The sequence below is a fragment of the Sander vitreus genome, chromosome 6, assembly GCF_031162955.1.
Source record: "Sander vitreus isolate 19-12246 chromosome 6, sanVit1, whole genome shotgun sequence".
Classification (NCBI taxonomy): domain Eukaryota; kingdom Metazoa; phylum Chordata; class Actinopteri; order Perciformes; family Percidae; genus Sander; species Sander vitreus.
This window is the reverse complement of record NC_135860.1, coordinates 33,919,972-33,945,835: the sequence shown is the minus strand read 5'-3', so window position 1 is coordinate 33,945,835 and position 25,864 is coordinate 33,919,972. Positions and strand designations below refer to the sequence as shown.

The 25,864-nt window shown below is 42.2% G+C and overlaps 1 protein-coding gene across 6 annotated transcripts in view; it reads right to left on the bottom strand.

Annotated features, from left to right (window-relative positions):
* Positions 1 to 5,992: 5,992 nt before the first annotated feature.
* LOC144520132 (palmitoyltransferase ZDHHC3-like) overlaps positions 5,993 to 25,864 on the bottom strand; it is a 91,347-nt gene continuing 71,475 nt past the window's right edge. For 3 of the 6 annotated variants that reach the window (XM_078253820.1, XM_078253821.1, XM_078253827.1), the window contains one exon: positions 6,687 to 6,978. In XM_078253820.1, the coding sequence (XP_078109946.1) occupies positions 6,775 to 6,978 (204 nt within the window). In that variant the 3' untranslated portion in view covers positions 6,687 to 6,774. Of the gene's footprint in view, positions 6,979 to 16,993; positions 19,951 to 25,864 lie in introns of those variants that run through there. The other 3 variants (XM_078253824.1, XM_078253825.1, XM_078253822.1) reach the window with 2 other exon arrangements.

Below are 25,864 nucleotides of genomic sequence, written 5' to 3'. Positions count from 1 at the left end.
GGGGATGAAACCGGAACTTAATACCTTGGCCGAGGTCCCAGGAGACTTTGTTGATATACTCAACCTGCGCAAGCGCAATACGAAATATATTCAGTGTTAAGCACGGCCTCTGGCGGTCAGTAAGGATGAAATAGAACAGCCAACAGTCAAGTTTTCAATTTTCTGGTAAATATTTTTGCATGTCACGTAAAACTGTGCAGATAACTTTGTGAAAAATAGTCACTCATTCCATGCCGTTTCGATTAACAGAAACAATCTTACAAATAATACTGTTCGTAGTGTACAGATATATGAAATATTTCCATTTATTTCAGGATTTAAAAATGAAACCTACACAATGATAAAAGTTTGTAAACATGAGGGGTCCCATGATATCAGGCACCCATTTAAGAGTTAAAAGCCCTTATCCAGAAGTTCACTCAATTAAACAATAACCATTTATTACATACAGTGGGGAGAACAAGTATTTGATACACTGCCGATTTTGCAGGTTTTCCTACTTACAAAGCATGTAGAGGTCTGTCATTTTTATCATAGGTACACTTCAACTGTGAGAGACGGAATCTAAAACAAAAACCCAGAAAATCACATTGTATGATTTTTAAATAATTAATTTGCATTTTATTGCGTGACATAAGTATTTGATCACCTACCAACCAGTAAGAATTCAGGCTCTCACAGACCTGTTAGTTTTTCTTTAAGAAGCTCTCCTGTTCTCCACTCATTACCTGTATTAACTGCACCTGTTTGAACTTGTTACCTGTATAAAATACATCTGTCCACACAATCAATCAAACAGACTCCAACCTCTCCACAATGGCCAAGACCAGAGAGCTGTGTAAGGACATCAGGGATAAAATTGTAGACCTGCACAAGGCTGGGATGGGCTACAAGAAAATAGGCAAGCAGCTTGGTGAGAAGGCAACAACTGTTGGCGCAATTATTAGAAAATGGAAGAAGTTCAAGATGACAGTCCCTCGGTCTGGGGCTCCATGCAAGATCTCACCTCATGGGGCATCAATGATCATGAGGAAGGTGAGGGATCAGCCCAGAACTACACGGCAGGACCTGGTCAATGACCTGAAGAGAGCTGGGACCACAGTCTCAAAGAAAACCATTAGTAACACACTACGCCGTCATGGATTAAAATCCTGCAGCGCACGCAAGGTCCCCCTGCTCAAGCCAGCGCATCTCCAGGCCCGTCTGAAGTTTGCCAATGACCATCTGGATGATCCAGAGGAGGAATGGGAGAAGGTCATGTGGTCTGATGAGACAAAAGTATAGCTTTTTGGTCTAAACTCCACTCGCTGTGTTTAGAGGAAGAAGAAGGGTGAGTACAACCCCAAGAACACCATCCCAACTGTGAAGCATGGAGGTGGAAACATCGTTCTTTGGGGATGGTTTTCTGCAAAGGGGACAGGACGACTGCACCGTATTGAGGGGAGGATGGATGGGGCCATGTATCGCAACATCTTGGCCAACAACCTCCTTCCCTCAGTAAGAGCATTGAAGATGGGTCGTGGCTGGGTCTTCCAGCATGACAACGACCCGAAACACAGAGCCAGGGCAACTAAGGAGTGGCTCCGTAAGAAGCATCTCAAGGTCCTGGAGTGACTTAGCCAGTCTCCAGACCTGAACCCAATAGAAAATCTTTGGAGGGAGCTGAAAGTCCGTATTGCCCAGCGACAGCCCCGAAACCTGAAGGATCTGGAGAAGGTCTGTATGGAGGAGTGGGCCAAAATCCCTGCTGCCGTGTGTGCAAACCTGGTCAAGAACTACAGGAAACGTATGATCTCTGTAATTGCAAACAAAGGTTTCTGTACCAAATATTAAGTTCTGCTTTTCTGATGTATCAAATACTTATGTCATGCAATAAAATGCAAATTAATTACTTAAAAATCATACAATGTGATTTTCTGGATTTTTGTTTTAGATTCCGTCACTCACAGTTGAAGAGTACCTATGATAACAGACTTCTACATGCTTTGTAAGTAGGAAAACCTGCAAAATCGGCAGTGTATTAAATACTTGTTCTCCCCACTGTATGTGTGGAATAGAGATGAAAATGGCAAATCCAGACACAGACACCAGAATTGGACAGATGAGTAGTTGAACAATATATCATACAAAGTGTTTCTCCCCACACCAACATTTGCTTGTCAAGACAGTTAAAGGACAATTCTGGTGCAAAACGAACCTAGGGTTATTAACAGATGTCACTCTGTTGCTCTCTGGGACATGTTTTCATGCTAATTGAATGTGTTTGTAGCTTGAAAGATGCTAGCGCGGACCGCTGATTAGCTTTCAACGCTAGTATTCTGGGCACAAGGAAAGTAAAAACAAATCGCTATTCATACCACTAAAAAGGCTCAAAATATCACCAAACTTCAACGGTAGCATAATGAGGGTCCCTTAATGTTAACCGAAGCATTGAGAACATTGTAAGACAGTTTATTGAACGAAGCGCTGCGGGAGCTCCGTGAAAGGGCTACGAGAGAGAGAGAGCGACCGGTAGTACTGGTGGTGTACCTGCGGACATTGTGACTCCGAACAGGAGTGTCTGTGTCAGAGTGGGACCTGTTGCGTCGCGACACCCAAGAGATGCAGTGTTTTGTACAGTCTGAAGATTTCCCCTCTCTGATAAACAGGGCTGTACTTGAAAATTTTTTCCATGTCCCGAAAATAAATTGGAGACGGCGACCCAGACCGGAGGGACCAGATGGACAGTTCAGAATCAGAATCAGAAAGGGTTTTATCGCCAAGTACGTTTTTTAACACATACAAGGAATTTGTTTTGGTGTTGTTGCTGCACGTCACACATTCTTTAGATTGAACATTAAACAATATAAGTATAGGTACAAACAATATAAGTATATTTACACAGTATGTATTAAGTTAAAAATAAAGAATAAATAAAGATATAAATAAAAAATAAAGAGCAAAGAGCATTACAGCAGAGAGAGAACAGTGGCATGAAGGTGGAATGTCAGGGTGGTTTCCGGGCCTTGTTAATAAGGCTAGTGGCGGAGGGGAAAAAGCTGTTCATGTGACGTGAGGTTTTGGTCCTGATGGACCTCAGCCTCCTGCCAGAGGGGAGTGTCTCAAAGAGTTTGTGTCCGGGGTGGGAGGGGTCGGCCACAATCTTTCCAGCACGCTTCAGAGTCCTGGTGGCGTATAGGTCCTGGAGCGGCGGCACATGGCAGCCAATCACCTTCTCTGCTGACCGAATGACACGCTGCAGTCTGCCCATGTCCTTGGCAGTGCTAGCAGCATACCAGATGGTGATGGAGAATGTGAGGATGGACTCAATGATGGCTGTGTAGAAGTGCACCATCATGGTCTTTGGCAGGTTGAATTTCTTCAGCTGCCGCAGGAAGTACATCCTCTGTTGTGCTTTCTTCACGAGGGAGCTGATGTTCAGCTCCCACTTGAGGTCCTGGGAGATGGTAGTTCCCAGGAAGCGGAAAGACTCCACAGTGTCAATTGTGGAGCCACAGAGGGTGATGGGGGCAGGTGGGGCTGGGTTCTTCCTGAAGTCCACAACCATCTCCACTGTCTTTAGAGCGTTGAGCTCTAGATTGTTTTGCTTGCACCAGGTCACCAGGTGGTCAGCCTCCCACCTGTAGGCAGACTCGTCACCATCAGAGATGAGACCGATGAGGGAGGTGTCGTCTGCAAAATTCAGAAGCTTGACAGACTGGTGACTGGAGGTGCAGCTGTTGGTGTACAGGGAGAAGAGCAGGGGGGAAAGAACACAGCCCTGAGGTGATCCGGTGCTGATGGTCTGTGAGTCAGAGACGTGTTTCCCCAGCTTCACATGCTGCTTCCTGTCAGACAGAAAGTCAGTGATCCACCTGCAGGTGGAGTCAGGCACGCCTAGCTGGGAGAGTTTCTCCTGGAGCAGAGCCGGGATGATGGTGTTAAAGGCAGAGCTGAAGTCCACAAACAGGATCCTGGCGTAGGTTCCTGCGGAGTCCAGGTGCCGGAGGATGTAGTGGAGGGCCAGGTTGACTGCATCGTCTACAGACCTATTAGCTCTGTAGGCAAACTGCGGGAGGGGTTAGTGATGGCTTTGAGGTGTGAAAGCACAAGGCTCTCAAAGGACTTCATAACCACAGAGGTCAGGGCGACGGGTCTGAAGTCATTAAGTCCTGTGGTCCTTGGCTTCTTGGGGACAGGGATTATGGTTGAGGTCTTGAAACAGGCTGGCACGTGGCATGTCTCCAGTGAGGTGTTAAAAATGTCTGTGAACACTGGAGACCAGCTGATCAGCGCAGTGCTTCAAGCTGGATGGGGAGACAGCATCCGGTCCAGCAGCTTTCCTGGGGTTCTGACTCCTAAAGAGTCTGTTGACGTCCCTCTCATGGATGGAGAGAGTCGTCACTGAGGTGGGTGGGGGGGCGGAGGGGGGGACCTTTATGGAGGGCATTGGTGGGGAGGCCCAGGACCCTGCTGAGGTGGGGGAGGTGGAGGTAAAGCACAGTAGCTGTAGGGAGGTGTCGTGGGGGATTGACACCCTGGTGCTTGATGGAACACAGCAGTCCTCACAGAAGCTGATGTATGACATCACAGCTTCTGTGTACTCATCCAGACTGTTGGTAGCAGTCCTGAACACATCCCAGTTAGTAGAATCCAAACACGACTGGAGATTCTCCACAGCCTCACTGGTCCACTTCCTTGATGTCCTCACTACAGGTTTGCAGAGCTTTAGTTTCTGCCTGTACGCGGGGATCAGGTGAACCATGACGTGGTCAGAGAAACCCAGTGCAGCACGGGGGACTGCGTGATAAGCATCCCTGACTGTGGTGTAACAGTGATCCAGAATGTTCTCCTCCCTGGTCAGGCATTTAATATGCTGTCTATATTTAGGGAGTTCATGAGTGAGGTTCCCTTTATTAAAGTCTCCAAGGACAATAACTAGGGAGTCCGGGTTGGTCCGCTCCACACACAGTATCTGGTCGGCGAGCATGCGCTGTGCATCCTGCACGTTGGCCTGCGGTGAGATCTAAACACCGACCAGAATGAATGAGTGCAACTCACGGGGTGAATAAAAAGGCTTACAGTTTATGATGAAATATTCCAGGTCAGGAGAACAATGCTGCTGGATCACTGTCACGTCGTTGCACCAGCCGCTGTTGATGTAGAAACAGATTCCTCCACCTTTAGTTTTGCCGGAGAGATCCTTGTCTCTGTCCGCTCTGAAAATCTGGAAGCCTGCCAGCTGCAGCGCAGAGTCCGGTATTAATCCACAGAGCCACGTCTCCGTGAAGCACAAAACAGATGAAGAAAAGTCCCGGTTTCTCACCAACAGCAGTTGTAATTCCTCCAGTTTGTTGGGCAGTGAGCGCACGTTAGAGAGGAATATTCCCGGGAATGGTGTGCATAATCCTCGCTGGCGGAGACGCACAAGCGCACCGGCCTATTTCCCTCTCCTCCAGCGCCTCGCTGCGTGAGCAAAGGTGAGCGCACCTTTGACCAGAATGTCCAAAATTTCCAGTGAAGGGAGAAGAAAAGTGGGAAATAAGTCTGATGGTGTTGTTCCCCTGAAGTTCACAAGCTCTTCACTGGTGAATGAGATACGGGTACCATCGCAAGAAACAAAGTTAAAACACAAAAAACAGAGCACACCAACACACTGTGTCACCATTCTGCGGTGCCATCTTGCAAGTTATCCACTAGACAAATTATGCAGAGTACGATTATTTCAGATATATTGAGCAAATTGCTTTTGATTTTAGTTTGCATCAAGTCATGACTGGTTTTCAAGACGGCGGTGGCATGTAAACATGAACGCGAGTGTCTTTATAATGTATCTTTTCAATAAACTGTCTGTACATTTACAAAGTTCTCAATGCTTCGGTTAACATTTAGGGACCCTCATTATGCTACCGTTGAAGTATGGTGATATTTTGAGCCTTTTTAGTGGTATAAATAGCGATTTGTTTTTAATTCCCTGTGCCCCGAATACTAGCGTTGTAAGCTAATCAGCGGTCCGCGCTAGCTTCTTTCAAGCTTCTCTCAAACACATTCGATTAGCATGAAAACATGTTCCAGAGAGCGACAGAGGTACACATCTGTTAACATCTAGGTTCGTTTTGCGCCGGAATTGTCCTTTAAGGCACAAAGTGAATTAAAATCCTAAAAAAGGCATCAGAGACAGCAAAATGGTTGAAAGTAAACTGCTCATGCTTCAGTGACACATTAGTCCTACTATAAGTGGTGTTCTCCTGAGACAGCTTAATGAAATGTTTTATAATCAATCGTCTTCTCACCTCAAGTCAGAAACACTTTGGAGAAGTGAAGGAGCTGGAAAGACTCAGAGCTCCTGCTGTGCACACAGTTATTACACAATGCTTTGAGCAAAATACTGCAGGTTAAGCAGCATGAGTTAAGTAAAAAAGTAAAAAGTAATTTCAACTAGGCATTAGTTTCCTTTTTGTGTGTGCAATGGCAGAACATTTATGTACATTACTTACTTATTGTACTTTATTTATTTTAAAGAACCAAGTTGCTAGTTAGGTAAAGATATTCACAAAATGTATGTATACTGCCTCATGCACCCTGCAACATAGCTGCATTAACACTGGGAAAGAAAGTGGGCGAGTTACCCGTGATATTTTCACATATAAAGTATTTGAGATAAAAAATATAAATTAAAATTCCAGGTGGAGTCTCACTATTTGAAATCCCTGATAAAGTCCACAAATTCGAAATTTTGCTTGTAGAGAAGCACTACCAGACTGAGAAAAAGGGCTTTCCTGAATGCAGGCAGTGCTAGTTGAGTGGTATCTCTATGACGTCCTCTTCGATGATCTCCCCCTGTGGGACGGGGACGTGCTCTGAAAGGCTCTTGCAGCTTAGCCCTGCAAAGGGGCTGCACCAGGATAAAGAGAACGGGCCGCCGAACGCCATCTGCATGGCCTCCCAACATGGCAACTTCCCCCACTTTCCTGTCTCTCCCTTCAGACGCTCGATTCCCTGGAGAAGACACAACAATGAGGGTCTGAGGTGAACAGAGCTGACCTGGATGTCTTTTTCTACATGCACTATCAATCACAACTATCGCACAAAGTTGATGACTAAAGCCTTATTTGCACGGGACTATTATTAACAGGGGTCCTCATTTGATTTAGAAATCTCCCGACCCCCACGACTGTGTTTTGTAGAAAAAAAAGAAAAGTCTGTATTTCACTGACATTACTCCTTGCATATGATGTCAAGGCTCTGTCAAAACTTTCATTTATAATTGCCAACGCAGCCAATACCACCGCAAATCACAGAGATACCGATTTGCACGGAACTAATTTCACACAATCTGTTTGCCGAATATGGTAAGTAATTTGCGGTGGAACTTTTACTTGACAAACTACAGATATGGCATATTCGCAGGGGATTAAGATCATAGATGACCTCTGCAATTATTACAAATTACTAGAAGTCCCCAGGTAATACTAGTCCTGTGCGACTAAAACTGCAAAAAAAAACATGTTTTAATGTAGCACCCTTGCCCTGTTTCTCTGACACAAATCAGACTAAAAATGTCCAGGCTAAAAAATGCCTTGCATACAGCAATGTTAAAGGAGTTATCGGTCCCTATAATCAGTTGTCCTGTCCATATTGGCCATAAAGTACAGCTGAGGCTGATGGGAATGTCATTAGTTTTGCAGGTATTTAGTCATAAGCTAATGTATTACAGTTTTTTTTGATTGCTAAACGACAGTGGGCACAACTGAAGCCACATGTGCAAAACTCTATCTACAGTCTGCACAGCAACAGTTCATGTGGCAGTTTTCATTGCTTCAACACCGTTTTCAAAACTCTACACACTTATCCCATGACTTTAACCACAACGTGCACAACACACAGCACTTTGTTCAAATGCTATAACACTGCTGTCAAAACTGTTATCCACACATTCAAAACAGAATAGATTTCTGGTGCCTATCAAACACTGCTGATTGCAATTTTAGTTGAAAGCCTAAGCAGGTGTCTTGTTTTAGACTAGTTAATGAACATATACGGTATTTATATAGCTAATAATGTATTAGCTATATAAATACCGTTTTACCGTTTATTTTTTTGTACACAAACAACAAATAAGAATGAAACAATTATTACACTGTACCATTTGAGAGAAACAAGTAAAAGAGCAAAGGTACCAACATGTCCAGGTAAGATTTTTGAGGTTACATACACAGCTATAAAAAAAAAAGTGAAACACTACCTTTACTATAGTAAAACTGTGGACTTCCTGTTTTTCAGAAAGTAATGGAGGTGAGAGCAATGGAAACACCACATTCAATTTTATTTAAAGATGAGGCAGACATCCAATGTGATGAAGAAAACTTGCTGCATGATGCTGCGAGAGGCAGGATTAGTCACACTATTTATTACTGTTATGTTTAGTTTTTTCGAGTAATTCCATAAATTACTAGAGACAAAATACTGTATTGAAGCAAACTGCTGATTTCCATTCCTTTTTGTTTACCTTACATAAAAATTGGTATATTGTAAAATCTATATATTTTCTTTAAAGAAACTATTGAGTGGTGTGAAGTCACTCAGATTGTTCAAACTGTAAAGATGAGAAAGTTTGTAATTTCTGTATTGGTGTTTGATGCGTTTTTACTCTGTGTTCTGAGTAACAGTGTGTGTTATCTCAGTGAGGATTGTTCATAGTGTTTGGCTGCACTGAGTCTGTTTTGAGATGTGTGTGAAGAGTTGTGTTGCTTGGAATGAGTTTAGCAGGTGATGTGAACTGTTATGCTCAGGTGACTGTTGGTAGTGCAGACCATAGTTAAAGTTTTGCACATGTGGCTTCAGTTGTGGCCATTGTCATTTAGCAATTGAAAAAAACTGTAGTATGGGCAAATTAAATTTGTTGACCTGATGGTGCTGATGAAAAGTGAAGGGATTATAAAAGTTGCAACTCATCCTGAAATGTCATGGCAATCCAATTACAGTTATTTCACACAAAACATAAGGTTATATTCATAACCCCGGTACTTTGAGTAATATGAGTGAGATGCCTCAGAAGCACTTATCTCATTATGCCAATTCTGATTGGCTAGTGAACGCGTATCCGTCCGCACCAGGTAGTACCATAAATAGTGTGTGTGGGTGGCACAGCGTCATTCAAGATAAGCAACCTCTTCTCACCCACCCAAGCAAGAAGGGTTGTCTGGTGAGACATATCACTTATATAACTCAAAGAACTAGGGTTATGAATATAACCTTAAGTTCTTCTTCATAATATTTGTTTCGATGTCTCACTATGGGATGTGGTAGAGGCGAGGACCAGCTCACTGCAGCACAAATGTCCCAAACAGAACCACCCCTTAAAGGGCCAAGCCACGAGTCGAGTGCGCATGCAGACCTGCGGGAGGCTGTAGCCCCCAACCTGTATAAGCCAAGGCAATAGCCTCCTCCATGATCCAGTGGGAGAGGCTTTGCTTTGTGACAGGTTCCCCCTTGTGAGGATTAGTCCAGGGAACAAACAGCTGATCGCTCCGTCTGAAACACCCTGTCATATCAATGTAAGTGTGCACAGCACGAACCAGACATAATGCCAACCCCCGCTGCCCACTGGGCAAGGCTGTGAAAGCTGTCAGGTCATGGCTGTGAAAGTCGCCAGGTTCATAGGAGAACATGAACCAATCACTTTAGGCACAAAGGCCTTGTTGGGCTTCAATGTCATCTGGGCATCCCTGGGGCAAACTGAGCACACAAAGGGTACACCGAGAGCGCATGAATATCGCTAACACGTTTAGCCGAGGCCAGAGCTAACAACAACACCGTCTTTAAGGACAGATGTTTAAAGTCAGCTTCCTTGAGTGGTTCAAAGGGGGGACCCTTAGTCCCTAAAAAACTACAGACAAATCCCACGGGGGCACCAGTGGTCTAGAACCGGGAGAAGCTGCGCGCTCCCTTAATAAAACGGCACACCAGGGAATGCTGGCTCGCCCTTTTTTCCTTCAAATCCCACATGACAGCAATGGCTGCCAAAAACACCATAACTGTGAAAAAGGCTTTTCGTTTATCGCTCAGGTCCTGTAAGAACGTTAAAATCAAGGCATTCATGGGCTAAGCCCACAGCTCCAGGCTGTGGCTGAAACACCATCACCCTTTCCTGGACCAGCAGGTCCCTGCAGAGCGGGAGTTGCCAAGGCTGGGCATGCATTAGCTGATAAATCTCCGGAGCCATTGCAAAGCGGGCCAGGGTGGAGATCAAGTTCAGGGGAGAGAATGCATAAACCAGCTTGCATGGCCGGGCGTGTGCTAGTGTGTCTACACCGACGGGAGCTTTGCTCTGAGCATTTGCTGCTCTAGAGGATCAGTTTGCGTAACATGTGCAACTGCTGGGAGCGCAAACCTTGGTGGTTGATATACACCACTGTCGTATTGTGCGTCCTCACTAAGACGCGATGACCCGCAAGCGACGGAAGGAAATGTTTCAGGGACAGAAACACCGCAGAAAGCTCCAGAAAGTTTATGTGAGACCGCTGGAGAACCCTGCTCCAGTGGCCTCTAACAAACTGGCCCTTGTGTATCCCCGCTCCAGCCCGACAGACTTGCATCTGTAGTGACCACTTTCCTGTAAAGGATGGACCCCATGCTTTGTTTACGAAAGACGGGACCCTCCAGTGATGCAGCGCCATAACACACTGTGTTACCAACACCCTCCGCACACAATGACCCACGGGGTCCAGCCTAAGGGGAAGCGCTGGAACTCCCTCATATAAATAACGCTGTGTCATCCACACACTATTTATGGTAGGTGGCACTATCTAATGCAGACGGACACACGTTCACCAGCCAATGAGAACCACAAAGTGATCGAAGGGATCATTAAAGTAAGTATTACTTAAATGTATTCTCTGGATACCGTGAATGTTTGTTAAAAATTGCATAGCTATCAATCCAACAGCTGTTTGAGATATTTCACTCTGTGATAGACTGACAGACACAAACATTGCCATCTCAAGAGTCATGCCACTTGTGGTTAGTATAATTCTCAGATTAGCTAACATGTCTGATATGAGGCTTCAGCATGAATGAGTTAGCCCTGGCAATCGCATAGGTTTAGTGCCGGTGTTTTGTCCAAATCTATTTATGTCATCTGTACTGCTGTAAAGCCGCCTACACATGATTTGTGGTAAAACCGCAAAGTAGGGCAAAGAGCAGAGAGGCAAAGCGCAGGTATACATTCTGGAATTTATTGTGTCTTGAAAGGTCAGCCGTAACAAGGTCAAAGTTGAAATAATTTGAATTTTGAGCGCAGCGCTCAGCGGCAATTCCGAGTTCTCCCCATAGGAAAACAATGGAACAGCCAATGCAGAGTGGTTTTACCGTGGCTCATGTGTAGGCGGCTTAATCCTGTAAAAACGCCCACCAATCACTACCTTGCCTCCTTATTTGATCCGATTATCCAATCCATACCGACTCCGTGTTCTGTAAACGTCTCTGCCGTCTGTCAATAGCAGCACAGTGGCTGGCTAAAATAGTTTTCATGTCGGCTCCATGAGAAGAAGAAAACATTCTTCACTGGCAAATGTCTAACTACTTGACTCAAACTAATTGATGTGAGCTTGTCCCGGTCTCCTGTCTCCCACATGTACACATGAATTCTAAAGTTTACTTGATTGTTTTGAACATGTGACCTTGACAAATCAAGTGGGAATCTTCTGTTTTACTCAGATGGCTGAAGCCTAATTTTAGCCTAGGCTCAGTGCCTGAATTGGACCAAAAAAGATGCTGGTACTCTAATTCAGCAGTTGCACAACATGACCATTTGTCTTAGATTTATTTATCTTTATACGCATGTCTTGGTAATATATCACTTATGCATTTCATTGCACACATTTAGGGCTTGACATCAACCTTTTTGCTCACCAACAAAATGAAATATTCATCTGTGATAAGGTTGTGTGCTCTTTTTTGTATGAAAAACATGCAACAGATTAAGACACAGACATTAAAAAGAGTAGCTCCTTATTGTGGTGCAGGGGTGTGAAAGATGAACTGAAATCGGTTTGGAACGTGCACTTCTGTGTCACTCAAGCAGTCAGCAGCTTGCATGCGCCCCGATGACGAGAAGCAGAGCGCACTTAGCAAAATATGTACAATATGTTTATCTAATACAATTATCAATGTTAACAAGAACTTTTCCCAGCTGCTATGTGAGAGACGCAGTTGTTTAGTGGTGCGTACCTACTCACCGCAGGAGGTGGTGGTACTCTGTACCGGGGAGTTCCAGCCCATTTCTGGCACGGCCTAGGCTAAACTTTGGATTGTATTTTTGCAGTGCAAAGAGTGTGGATTTTGTCCTCCATCTTTTGCAGTGTAGTTGTGAAAGGATCTTTTCATGGTTAGTATAGACAGGAGTGGTTACTCTTTTGATATACATAAACATATTAGTTATGATTATTTTGTTTTCTAAGAAACACACCCAAAATCAATACTTTACAACATGACTTACATGCACTTTAAAAATAAAGAATAAACCCCTGCGGAAGAAGCAAACAAGTCAAATGGTGCATTCATCCTGTTACACACAAAGCTCACTAGATTCATTCATAATGTTTGGTTAAATGTGAAACAGCAAAAAAAAAAAATCAGAAAAAAATGAGGTGCACTTTACCCCTTCAAATTGAATTCAGCATGCTTGTGATGTGTTAAGGCCCCAACACACCAAGCCGACGGCCAAGAACTAGTGGCGACAAAGGCCGACAGAAACTACAGCAGATGGCCAAGTACCACGTACGTTCTCGCATGCGTGCAAGGAAATAACTCTCCATACCAGCAAGCAGCAGTAATCTATTTGTCATTCTAAAAGGCAGTGTTGGGCAAGTTACTTTTAAAAAGTAATTAGTTACAGTTACAAGTTACTTCTTCCAAAAAGTAACTAAATTAGTTATTCAGTTACAAATTATGAAACTAGTTACTTCAGAAAGTAACTATTGCTTTACTTTCAAGTCAATTTTTAAATGCTCAAATGTGACCCCACCTCCACCTACCCCTCTTTAATGGAACTTAAAATACATGTGCATGCTCAATTATTTATGATAATTATTATGATCTGATCTGAATATTATAATGAAATGGACACTTAATACAATACATTATTAACAGAAACAATGTACACAAATCTAAACAATTTTAATGTTTCTGTGGGACAAAGTGAGACTAGCCTCCGATCAAATTCCATGAGCAGCTTTTTCCCCTCCGCCATTAGCCTTATTAACAAGGCCCCGAAACCACCCTGACTCTCTCCACACTCCACTCCTGGCTCTTCATGCCACTGTTCTCTCTCTGCTGTAATGCTCTTTGCTCTTTATTTTTAACTTAATACATACTGTGTACATATACTGTTTATACCTATACTTATATTGTTTAATATTCTAGAGAATGTGTGACGTGCACCAACAACGCCAAAACAAATTCCTTGTATGTGTTAAAAAACGTACTTGGCAATAAAACCCTTTCTGATTCTGATTCTTTCTGATGTAGGTAGATATGTTTATATAGTGGATCGATACAAATAACACAACACCTCAACAGGCCACAATGGGGCTAAATTAAATTATGCTCGTTAAGCACTATACCAAAAATAACAAATATTTACACTCTTTGTAGTGCAAATAACTAATAATTGGCCTGATGTTTATACTTGTGAGCTGGTGTGTGCGTTGAGCCGGCATTTGTGTGTGTGTGGGGAGTAGGTGATAGAGCGAGGGAGAAGTGAGAGAGTGATGGCGATTAGCTTTCAAGCGAGTACCGACTCTAGAGTCACATAGTAAGAGAAACAAAGTGTCTCCCCTGTTCTTTCTGACCACAGTGGAAAATCTGTAGCAGGAAAAGTTAACCCTCTCCTTGATTTCATAGCGCCATACCTCAGTCTACCGTTGTCTACCTACAGTCTCTCGTTGACTGACTCGCTTGCGTTCTTGTGTGTCCGACTATGCGTGCTTTCGAATACCCGCCCAACTCTACCTCTGATTGGCTTACCATGACATTTTACTCAACCTCAGCCAATCGTCCGCATGTATGCGCTTGTGTCGTGCACTGCCCACTAACCAAGGAAGAACAGTAAAAAAAAGTATTTGCCTCTCGGCTCAGACTCAGAGATCTAGTTGGTCTGATGAAAAAAACAGCTTCAAATATAGTAACGCACCGCATTTGTGTTGTTGTTGCCACAGCCAGAAGCTGGAGGAAGCAAAAATAAACACACTGGCTAAACTATTTAAAAATGGCGGGTTTGTTCAGGACACCCTCCTCTTCACATAGTATATCTGTATAATGTAAGATATGTTTTGGCCACTGTTTTATCAAACTGTTGTGCACGAGACTTTGTTTTTCATAGAATTTTATTTACGTAGCCTAAATACAACACCTGCAGCCCTGTTGCATCAGCTGTAAGTTCTATCTTAAGTTTGTGTGTAAAGTCCACACTAAACAAAAACGTTGAAACTAGTTAGTTTGATACTAATTTTGTCGCAAAAACAATTATGTTTTTCTTTGGCCAATTAGTGAAAAGCAGAATTCTTGATGCAGTGTTTTATTATTATTATTATTATTATCTGGGTATTTATCTTGCCAATTGTCTTTGAACACTTAGCTAACATTAGCTCAACAATAGCGAAGAAGCTAACGGCTAAAAATAACTAATGTTGGTAACGTTAATCACCGTTACCAACGTAAACATCCACAGAAAGGTACATAAATCAGGACAAAGCGTTATGATTAGGTAATAACTAGACAACCTTAACCTACAGCTAACGTTAATGCAAAATAACAACAGTGACAATGAGTGGTGAAACGTCAACTACAACATGGGGTAGCCCGTAACGTTATGGGCAGATTAAATTGTGACGCTATAAAAACAAACACATGATGATAGCCTACATTGTTATGATTAATGTTAGTAGTTGTTATAATTAACAACTACTAACACATTAATCATGGTTATCTAACCCAAGTCTGCTGCCAGCAGTCATCCTCTGTAGCTCCGCTCATAGAAAACAAAAGTGTGAGTATTTATCAAAATCATCAGCCGGTTAATCCTCCTCATCCTCCAAGTTATTCCACCTTTCAAAATGATGAGCCATGCCAACCGATCTTACGGAGGACTTTACACCTACCAAGTGCTTGGTGTAAGAGTTAAGTTGTAACTTGCCTACATTAGAACTATTTCAGCTGGTGCAACCCTCAAAATGTTAGTAGCGTGTAAACTCCGACCTAAGTTACAATTTACGTTCAGACTAGTCCACATTTGAACTTACGCATAGCTGGTGCAACCCAGTGCAGGATATAATGTTAGTGCCCCCTCTCTGTCCTCTCTCATACAGTCTTTAGATCAGAATAAAATCTGTTTTAGCCTAATGTTACTACTTTGAGTCCGGCTTTACCGATATCACACATAGCTAATGAACAATTCCAGATACAACACTTTTTGCAAGCTGCACCTCACATCACATTTTCACTCACTATGACCACTGCTACGGTCATTACTAAACATTGTGCCTAAAATATAAGCAATACCCTCGTCAGTGGGCTTATTCGCTAACGATAGTTACCGACTGTTACCTCGGAACAATCCAGCAAATGGACGGTACTCTAGGGTGTCGTCTATATTTGCGGTTACCTGAAATAGGTGGGTCACCGCTCATTTTACACAGTTTAGAAACAATACAAAATGCTGAAAGAACATTAAGTTTTTTCAAATTGGTTTTGAGCGGTAACGTTAAACCACCATAAACCTGGAAAACGTTTTAAATAGTCGCTTACGTTATAAAGCGTGTCAGGAATACAACGTCTCCTGCAGCGGGGAGTCAGAGGGACCGCAGCGTTTGCCAACGTTAGCTTCTTGTCTCATATGGGTGCTGATAAACCGTCAATTAATCATATTCAGTGTCCATAACGCTAATTTTCAAGATACTGTAGCTGTCATATTTCACAGGACCCGCGTAAGTGCGGTTTTAATGTTGCGGCTTTTGTCGCCGTTTGTCACTTTGCCTGAGGAAACTTGCGCTGTTGTTTATTTGGTTGCCATGATTTGATGACGTCCTGTCACCATAGATGTATTAAGAGAACAGTTGCTCACCCTCAAAGGGGAGAGAGAGCGGATGACCGTTGGCTTGACTTCAGTAGAGCAGACAGCTCTGCAGAGTCATGTAATAACGACTTTATGACTTTTCATAAACAGCTGTAGGCGTAGGTGTGCTGGCTAATGTTCGTTAGCTAACGTTCGCTTTCCACTTCTACCCACCTAACATGCCATCATGCTACACAGAAAATGAGCCAAACAAAGTTGTTACCCTGGCGATAGCAATGTGCTTTCCTAAGATGTGACAAGAGGTCGTGAAAGTAACATTATGTGTTGTCATATCCCGATCTTTTAAAAGACATGTTTATGTTGAAATAAATACACCTACACAAGTAGTTATGTATTTCGTTGTACATTCGGTTGCTATCTTATGGACATAATGTGCAAAATTAGATATTCCAATTATTCAAGCCTATGTGTTTTTTAGAAGGAACATTCAAATGTCCTTTTTGGCCAGTTTTGACAGCTCTTATGTGTATTGGATAGATCAGATGAGATGATAAAGAGCCTTCTGTGTGTGCTCTCACAGTTGTTTGTTTTCCTCACTACCGATTTAAGCTGAACAGTCAATCAGATGGATTGGCTATTCAGCTGATGGCTGACGACGATTGGCCAACGTCTAAAAAAACTAGGGCGATGGTCTGTCACCGTTGGCCCAACTTGGACCGATGGCCTCCTTGGTGTGTCAGGGCCTTTAAGCTTGATGGGACAGCTAATGTGACCTCTGTTACTTAGCTTACCTCTCCTCAAGATTACACAGAGTTGTCTGCTTCAGAAGGCTTTTGGCAGAATGAGTTATCAACAAAAGGAAATGCATGTGTAGAGAAAACATTGCATGGGAAAGAGGCACATTACAGACAGTAAAGTTGGAATAGAATGAAAGACAAGGACAGAGTAGAAATTTAATAATGCAGGGTGTGAGCGGACTGTATGCAGGGAAAGCAGAATATTTTCTCTATTCTTTAACATAAAAATTGAGGTTGAAACATTTTGGTGAAGTAGGCCCTTCACAATACAAGATAAATAAAAACATTAGAAAAGAAGCATACCATTTTGCATTGCAACAGAGACGTATTTATTCTCTGTGCATGTGCTGAAATATTTTCAGAATATTTAGAAAGAATTAAAACTTCTGTATAGAACAAATCATCTCCATCACTCTTACTAGAGAGACTTGGCATCATCATACCAGCGTTACAAACATAAATACACTAACCTTCAACTGTACCATGCATTCGAAAACAAAGGATACAGTACATATGTATACAGAAAAGACTAAAATGCATTTTAGAACAGAGCTATTCACACAGGAGAAATCTGAAATAATAAATACAAAGTGCAAATTAGCATATTTAGTACTTCATAGTGTAAATATGAATGATGAAAGTTAATACTTTGTTAAATGCAGTAGTGCAGAAATACAGTCAAGCTAATAGCCCGCTGCTGCATAATAAGATGTATGCAGAGCAATACATTTTTAAACTATGCTTCCCTTTCTCCACATAGCTTTTCATATTTTAAAATTTTAATGCAGAGCCAGTGTCCTTTTTTGAGGAATTTCATTTTCACTTTTCTAAATAATCACGCAATTTGGAACAAGCTCGCTGACACACACACACACACAAAAAAGGCCAATCCTTTCCTCAAAAAAGGGCAAATGAGCATATGTTAAAATATGGTTGTTGACAGCCTTAACTCTACCGACAAATCTAACAACCATGATTTACTGCTTAAAAGACATGAAGCTGACATATGTACTGATTACTTGAATTATTTCATCTCCTCCTTGAGCATTGGAAGAATGATTTAGGAAAACCTGCCAAAACCAAAGCAAGCTGGCTTTTTCATTCTGAATTGATTCTGTTTGGTGGGACGAACAGAAACTTCCTGGCTTTTGGTAAAGAAAAAAAAAATATCTCTGTCCTCTAACAAAGTCTATGTGCAAGTCAAGCATGTATCAGAGAGGAATCAGGTGGATGTCCCACACTTGGGTAAAATGTAGATATTTAATTATCGATTGGAATTATTTGGCCTTGTATGCAGTTTTCTCAAAGAGATCCTTCACTCAGTCATGTGAAGCTCAAATACTAGACTTTAAAGGAACTTTAAACACATGTTCTTGTGTGGTAAGATAGTGTCTACTTGTCTCACAGGTAAGCTGTGGACACTTCACTATCACAGTATTACAATAAATGGGTATTATAATAAAATTATAATGCATTTAGCGAATAGGGATACACAATAAAAATGATCCCAAGGAAAGTGAAAAACAGACCACTTGGGAATCGATATTGGCAGTTGCCCCGAGTTAAGGTATCAGGAAAAATGCAAGTGCATCTCTTTCAATCAATTTTAAGAATGAGTCAAAGAAGCCACAACTTTACTTCTACAGAACAATAACTTTTTTTGCCCAACTGGATGTATCTAAAATATTTTCACAAACATCCACAATGATAGCAAACTGTTCCTTGACAGTGCTTTATTTGGCACCATTTAAAAAGGTCAGCCTAAGAATGGATGTTTGCAGAATGGCTCCCACAAGGAATGTGATTGTGGAGACTGTTACTCTTAACCTACTGTAACCTAACCATTCATTCTTGTGGGAACCTATTTGAAAGGTTTATTTTTGTCCATATCCAGAACACACTACTGATTACTATCTAACAAGAGGATGATTTAAAGGGTAAATTAATCCAAATTACAAAAATACATAAGTTTCCACTGACTAGTAGTTTGTAGCCATGCAGATAGTTTTGGTTTTATTTATCCTGAATTTGAATTTTCTGCTCTCACCCTTGTATAATAATAATACCTTGTTACTACACATATTTCACTTAAAATAAATAATTTACTATCTACCAAAGAACAGTCCATGTGAAAACTGTTGGAATGTCTGTGAATCACTCTTAGTAACCAAGATATCAATTCTGCAACAATTCTAGTTTAAACAATTTGTCTATTAAGTCACTCAAAACAAAATTATTCCAAAACATATTTGATAATTGTTAATTATCTTAACCAAAAAAGACAACGCAGCTCTTCAAATGTGAAATTAGTTTGTGTTGTCTTTTATGGTAGTAAATCGAATAGCTTATATTTTTAATGTAAAACTTCTGTTGGTTGAACAAAACAAGCAAGTTAAACACATCAACTTTTTTTAATATTCATTTTAATTAAATTAAATATAAAAAGAATAAAATTAATAGAAGCCATATATTAAATTCCATTATCTTCCATTGTATTGTGTTTTCAACACCCAAAACTAAAACTATCAGCATGGCCAGGGATAAGGGAGTGTTTGTTTTGGAATTTAACTGAACTAACCCTTTAGGGGAAAGCAACAGTGCAAAAAAAAAGAGAAGGCTTCTGATACAACAGCAACAGACAACAACATAAATAGAAACCGCTCAGAAAAAAACAGATGTATCACAGTGTTTTAAAATAGGATTCACAAACTGGAAGTACTTTCTTTTTCTCTGCAACTCAACTTACTTAAGGCAACAAAAAATAAAACAAAGCGCACAGATGGCAGAACAAAAAGCAGATGAAAAGCTGTCGATGGCTAGTGTGAGAGGTAAAATGTAAATCATTGGGAGCAACAGACTGCCATAGGTCAGCTCTATGGGGCTGGTAAGGTTTTCACACTTTGGTTTTGACCTGGCCGCCTCGTTCAATGCGCTGAGCTCTCACACCACATACTGGTAGGTCTCAGCCTTTCCATGGTCAGGGGTGGAGAAGGGACTAAACCACAATAAGGAGAAAGGGTGTCCAAATACCGCCCTCATGTTCATCCACTTAGTTTTTTTAGCCCATCTTCTCTCTTCCTTTTTCAACTGCTCTATGCCCTGAAAATGAGAGACAACCAAACTTCAGTTGGTGTGCTTTTGTGACCTTGTCAGCAATCATAAACCAAATCCCAAATAACTTTTTTTCAGCCACTAAATAAATAAAAAAAGACAAAAGAAAATTGTAACCCTTTCTAAAAATCATCCAGGTCACAAAACCAGTATTTCAATGCATTCTCTACAAGCATAATGTAGCTGCTTGTATCCTACTGTCTTTCCCTCTGTGTTGTTTAGTTCCCTACATGTCAAAACCCTCTCTCCTTGATTAAATGATCAAATGTCTCCCATATATCTGACCTAGAGTTGCAGACAAAAAGAAGTTCAAAGCAGGAGAGGGAGTTTGGTTTGATGAGCTATAATACACAGGCACACCAACAGGCTAAATGATTTTAGGATGGCACCAAACTACTCTAGGGGGTACGGATTCCTTCTTCTACTGATACATGGACAAATTTACCTTTCTATGAAAATACATTTGTGTCTTTGAAGTGCATCACTTAGTGGTTTTACACACTAACCACTACCTATGTGGCTGTAGAAAAAAGCCATTGATTTCATGAGCAGATTGTTCCAAGCTTAGCCAAGATAAAGGAATACACCTTTAACGCCTAAGGGTTTAATCTATGGCCTTCAATACTGACTTTTGAGATGACTACCTATTGACACTGGTGTGCGGTGACACCAGCATACAAAATTATTTTTTTATTAGTATTTTATGAAAATTATATAAATTGGTAACAGTATTGCTGGAGTTACACAAAGAAATTTAAAATGACAAGAATGAAAGAAAGGGAGGGGAATAAAAAATAAGACAAAGAATAGCTGATTACCTAAATATCAGTGTGTAAAATATAGTTGGCTGGTGAAGTCAGAGGATACATTAACAACGATGGGGTAGATATACACACAATCACATATAATCACACACATCAATACATACACACGAGTCTGTGCGCACACATGCATAGACATATATTCACATACCCGTTCTTGCATACGTTATTGCATTTATGTATTTCTTCAAGAAGATACATACAACTCATATCCTATTATTCTCTTAGTTATCACAACTAACAGGAAGATCATTAAGCAATATGCCTCATCCATTTTCAAGATGTAAACTTGATTTCTTATTCATTAGTATTTTTTTTCCCCCATTCCATATATTTAATTTACAAGATCCTTCCATTTTAAGTTAAAGGTGCTGTAGGTAGGACTGGGAAGATCCAGGACTTAGCCAAATAATTTGAACATCTACAACTTCTCAGTCCCTTCCCCTTTTCTGCTAAAACCCAAAACGGTCTCCTACAAGGGAGAATGAATGCGTGTGCGTGAGCAGTGATTGACACGCAAGTTAGACACCCCCCCGGCCCTGATTGGAGGATCTGAACAGGGAGCGGTGGAACAAGTGAGAGTCTTTCTTCTCGATCTTTTCTGCTATTTTTTGTCCCAGTAATAAGATTAGTGGGTTTTTATTTATAGAAATGTCAAAAATGTTAAGTTCTTTAATATCATTTTCCCAGAAGCCACTTATACCTTTACGTGACCAAAATGTATGACTGTGGTTTGCCAGATGTTCACTGCATCCTCTCCAACATCTTGAAGTCAAATTTGCTTTGCATTGGGGAAGCAAGTGACTAGCATCCGCTATGGTTGCAAGAGACTGAGCTCCGACACTCGCCTCCGTATTTCATTAAATAACCAGGTCTATTACTTTTTCTTCGACGCCAAATCGTTTTGTCTGTTGTCACGGTGACTCGGTGAAACGCCTGCAGGCACGAAAGAACGGGTCTCGTTGTCGCCTGGGCTGTCTACTCGTTCGGAGAAATTTGCTAGCATGTCGGCGGCTAATGGAGTGGTAGCTAATGTGAACACGTTTTCTAATATGGAGGAATTAATCGACTGGGTCTTGGAGAAGCAGCTAAGTGCTTAAATCAGTGAACTACAGCGCAGTGAAGTGCTGGCCGAAATTGATGCCTCGCAGCAACACATCGAGGTAGAACCTGAGATGCAGGAAATCATGGTATGTGAGCTGAACCAATCTGACTGCGTCACACTCAAGATCCAGCGGCTTCGGATGCCTGAAGAGATACAACACGAGCTGCACGCTGAACACAACTCGGACTCGTTCATCTGCTGCGCTGCTCTGGGAGTGACCTGTGGGCTGCAGCTGCAGGGCCAGGTGTTTTCTGGCTGGAATTAGAAGACGAGGAGGAGAATGCGCTATATGCACGAACCGTCCCACGCCGCAAGGAACCGGAGGGCGGCGGTGGGACTTTTCGTTCGATACCGGGGCCGCGACTGGAGGACTCAGCACCTGTGGACTAACGGTATTTGGGCCACTGTACCAAGTTTGACTGGAGGACGCTGTGTGCAAGTTTTGAAACCAACCGCTGAAGGGACATCTAACCAGACTGTAAGGAATGATGAATGCTGGCTACTCAGTCTACAATCTATATTTTTGAGAACACTTAAAGGAGAATTCCGGCCAATTTTTACGTTAATCTTGATCGCTATAGCTACGCGAGTACTTTCGATAGAAAAAACCCCGACTCGAATCAGTGCAGGTAAGACGGAGAAGCTGCAGCTACGTACTACAAGCGTCCCCTGAGCTAAAATGGCAGTGGTCGGGGCAAGTTTTAGAGTGCCTTTGTGCCAATTAACAGACACAAAATGCAATTAATATGTCTGTGCCACATGAACAGGGCCCTTACGTGTCAACAAGATTTTGTTGTTTTCAACTCAGACATTGTTTAAATTCACCTACCCTGGTCCTTGTATCGATCCTGTCGGTAGCTAGCTTGCCTTGCTAGCTGATAGCCGTTAGCTGCTAGCTGCCGTCCAGTGAGTGTATTCAGACAGGCTTCTGTAATAATCATCCCAATAACAATCCACGGAGCGGTGGTGGTGTGGATATGTCCTCCAGAGGACAGGTCATGTCACGTCTTGAAGTGTATTCCCCCCTAAAATAAACAGTAGTGCGGTAGTAGCTGTTAGCTGCTAGCTGCCCTCTGGTGAGTGTGTACAGCCAGATAGCCATTAGCCGTTAGCTGCTAGCTGGTGAGTGTATTCAGCCAGGCTTTTGTGATAATCATCCCAATAGCGGCGGTGGTGTGGCTATGTCCTCCAGTTACTGAAGGCTAGCTTTAGCTTGCGTTTGGAGCATCAAGTTCATCTGCCTGTTTCCCCTCTGTCTCGTTCTTTCCAACTCTTGTGAGGCTAGTTTTTCGTCTGTATACTCGGGTTCAAATAAATAAGGACGACCATCAAACTCAAAAGTCTCTTCCGTGTGTTGTATATCTGCTATATTCTCCATAGTTACGTTACTCCAAGCTTCTTCCCTTATAAACAACTCCGCTCTTCACACACTACGCTCCAATCTGCACAATACTGTTTACCTTTTCCTGCTACAACTGAATTCCCAGGAGACAGCGTGATGCTACAGCTAAGCTTCAGTAACGCTATTACTGTGCAAGCCACAGACATCGTTTATCCCGTTTCCATGTAGTTACATAGTCACAGATATGGTCATAACCACTACAGTGCTCAATTACCTATTTTGAGGGGGAAATAATCTAAACCTTTCGCTGCGAAGGCATGATCTGTCCTATGCAGGACATCCACCAGACCCCCGGGCGCTCCGTGGATTTTTATTGGGATGATTATCACAGAAGCCTGGCTGAATACACTCACCGGACGGCAGCTAGCAGCTAACGGCTATATGGCTGTACACACTCACCGGAGGGCAGCTAACAGCTACTACCACTTTTTTTAGGGGGGGAATACACTTCAAGACGTGACCTGTCCTCTGGAGGACATAGCCACACCACCACCGTTCCATGGATTGTTATTGGGATGATTATCACAGAAGCCTGTCTGAATACACTCACCGGACGGCAGCTAACGGCTATCAGCTAGCAGGGCAAGCTAGCTACCGACAGGATCGAGACAGGGACCAGGGTAGGTGAATTTAAACAATGTCTGAGTTGAAAACGCATCTTGTTGACACGTAAGGGCCCTGTTCATGTGGCACAGACATATTAATTGCATTTTGTGTCTGTTAAGATGCATAAAGGCACTCTAAAACTTGCCCCGACCCCTGCCGTTTTAGCTCAGCTTGGACTTACTTTACTCGCTTGTAGTACGTAGCTGCAGCTTCTCCGTGTTACCTGCACTGATTCGGGTCGGGTTTTTTTCTATCAAAAGACGCTAGCTGGTCAGTTTACAGTCTGTTAACATTTAAGCTAGACTGAAAGAACATGAGGGATATGGTCTGTTCAGCTCATAGTCTGCTTATTGCTCCAACTAGATTGGTCTGTTTTTCACAGAGCTTAGTCCAAAATAGTTTAAGGTGTTTATAATATTGTTCATGTTTAACATAAGAATTCACTAGACCTGTTTCAATTAACCTGTGACTTAAGACAGGAGGTGTAGTTTTGAGCTGGAGTTTTGTGCAAACTGAGTTTGATGTGGTCACGCATCTTACAAATAGGGAAGGGGGTCTGCGGTCTCAGAGGGTTAGGGGATTTATTTTACTTTTTATGTTTTTGTCACACCTTGCTCAGAGCTAACAGTTCACCCTTTGCTACAGATTTGTCAGCAAAATCCGGTAGGTTACTCGAGACACGTATGCGTTTAAATTTTGAAGATGGCTGAGCCTTCAATCTTTTCAGGGGGCTAAACGAGCTAAATTCCTGGACATTTAAGAAGGAAAAACATAGACGTGGCACTTATACAAGAGTCAGACTTACGTAAAAGAGATGTAAATCGTCTACAAAAGAGAGAAAGATCAATCAAAAAGAGCAATTTAATAATTCCCTTCTCCAAAACACAGATTTTGATACAGAGTTTAGAGCCAAACTGGCAGAGTTTATATTTTGGACCTGAATCCTAAAGATATCATTGCCACTTTCCAATCCTTTTATTCAAAGTTGTATGAATCATCCTGCAATCCGGATCCAACACAGTGCCAAAAGTTCCTGAAAGAGCTAAACCAGCCTCATCTCGACCCAGAGGAGGCAGAAGAACTGGGTCAACCTATTACGTTAGAGGAACTCAGATCAGCGTTAAAAACAGCTAAGAAAGGGAAAACACCGGGGTTGAATGGAATTCCATGAGAACGTTTAAAAACTATATATTTTTGTTCTTGCTTAAAATTGTAGGCAGGCTACTTAGTAGGCCAAACCTCCGGGACCTCTTAACCTGTGGCCCTTGCTGTCATCAGGTCAGCTGCTAGCTGCTATCATCCTCATTTTTCCTGCCGCCACGTCATCACTATTTTATGAATGAAACATAGCGGAGAAACGTAAAAGTGCTGATATCTCCTCTGTATCAAAAAAGAAAGTAAGGCTCTATCTTGAGAGTTACCTCAACTTTGGTTTCGGAGGGGGAGCTCAGTTTTTCTTAGACATAAGTAGGGGGGGCGCCAAGGAAAAAAGGTTGGGAACCACTGTACTACAGTACTTTGACACACTAGGACCTATCATTTTACAAACTTTAACCTCGGCCATAGAGAGGGGCACCTTTCATCAACAAACCAACACTGCACTAATTTCGGTCATACAATTTCGGAACTACAGGCCCATCAGCCTCATTGGGACTGATATTAAGCTTTATTCCAAAGTCTTGGCACTACGCCTAGAACACTTCCTTGAGAAGCTAGTCCACCCCAACCAATCAGGGTTTATACCAAAGCATCAAGCTGCAGACAATATACGCAGATTACTCCATGTAATAGAAGAAGCCAAAAATCTTCCAACGACGGCACCAGTTTTATCACTGGAAAAGGCTTTTGACCACCTAGAGTGGAACTACTTGTGGCAAGTAATGGAGAGGCTTGGTTTGGGAGCCAAATTCATTGACATGGTACGTACTTTATATGCGAATCCCACGGCCAGTCTCAACAAATGGCCTA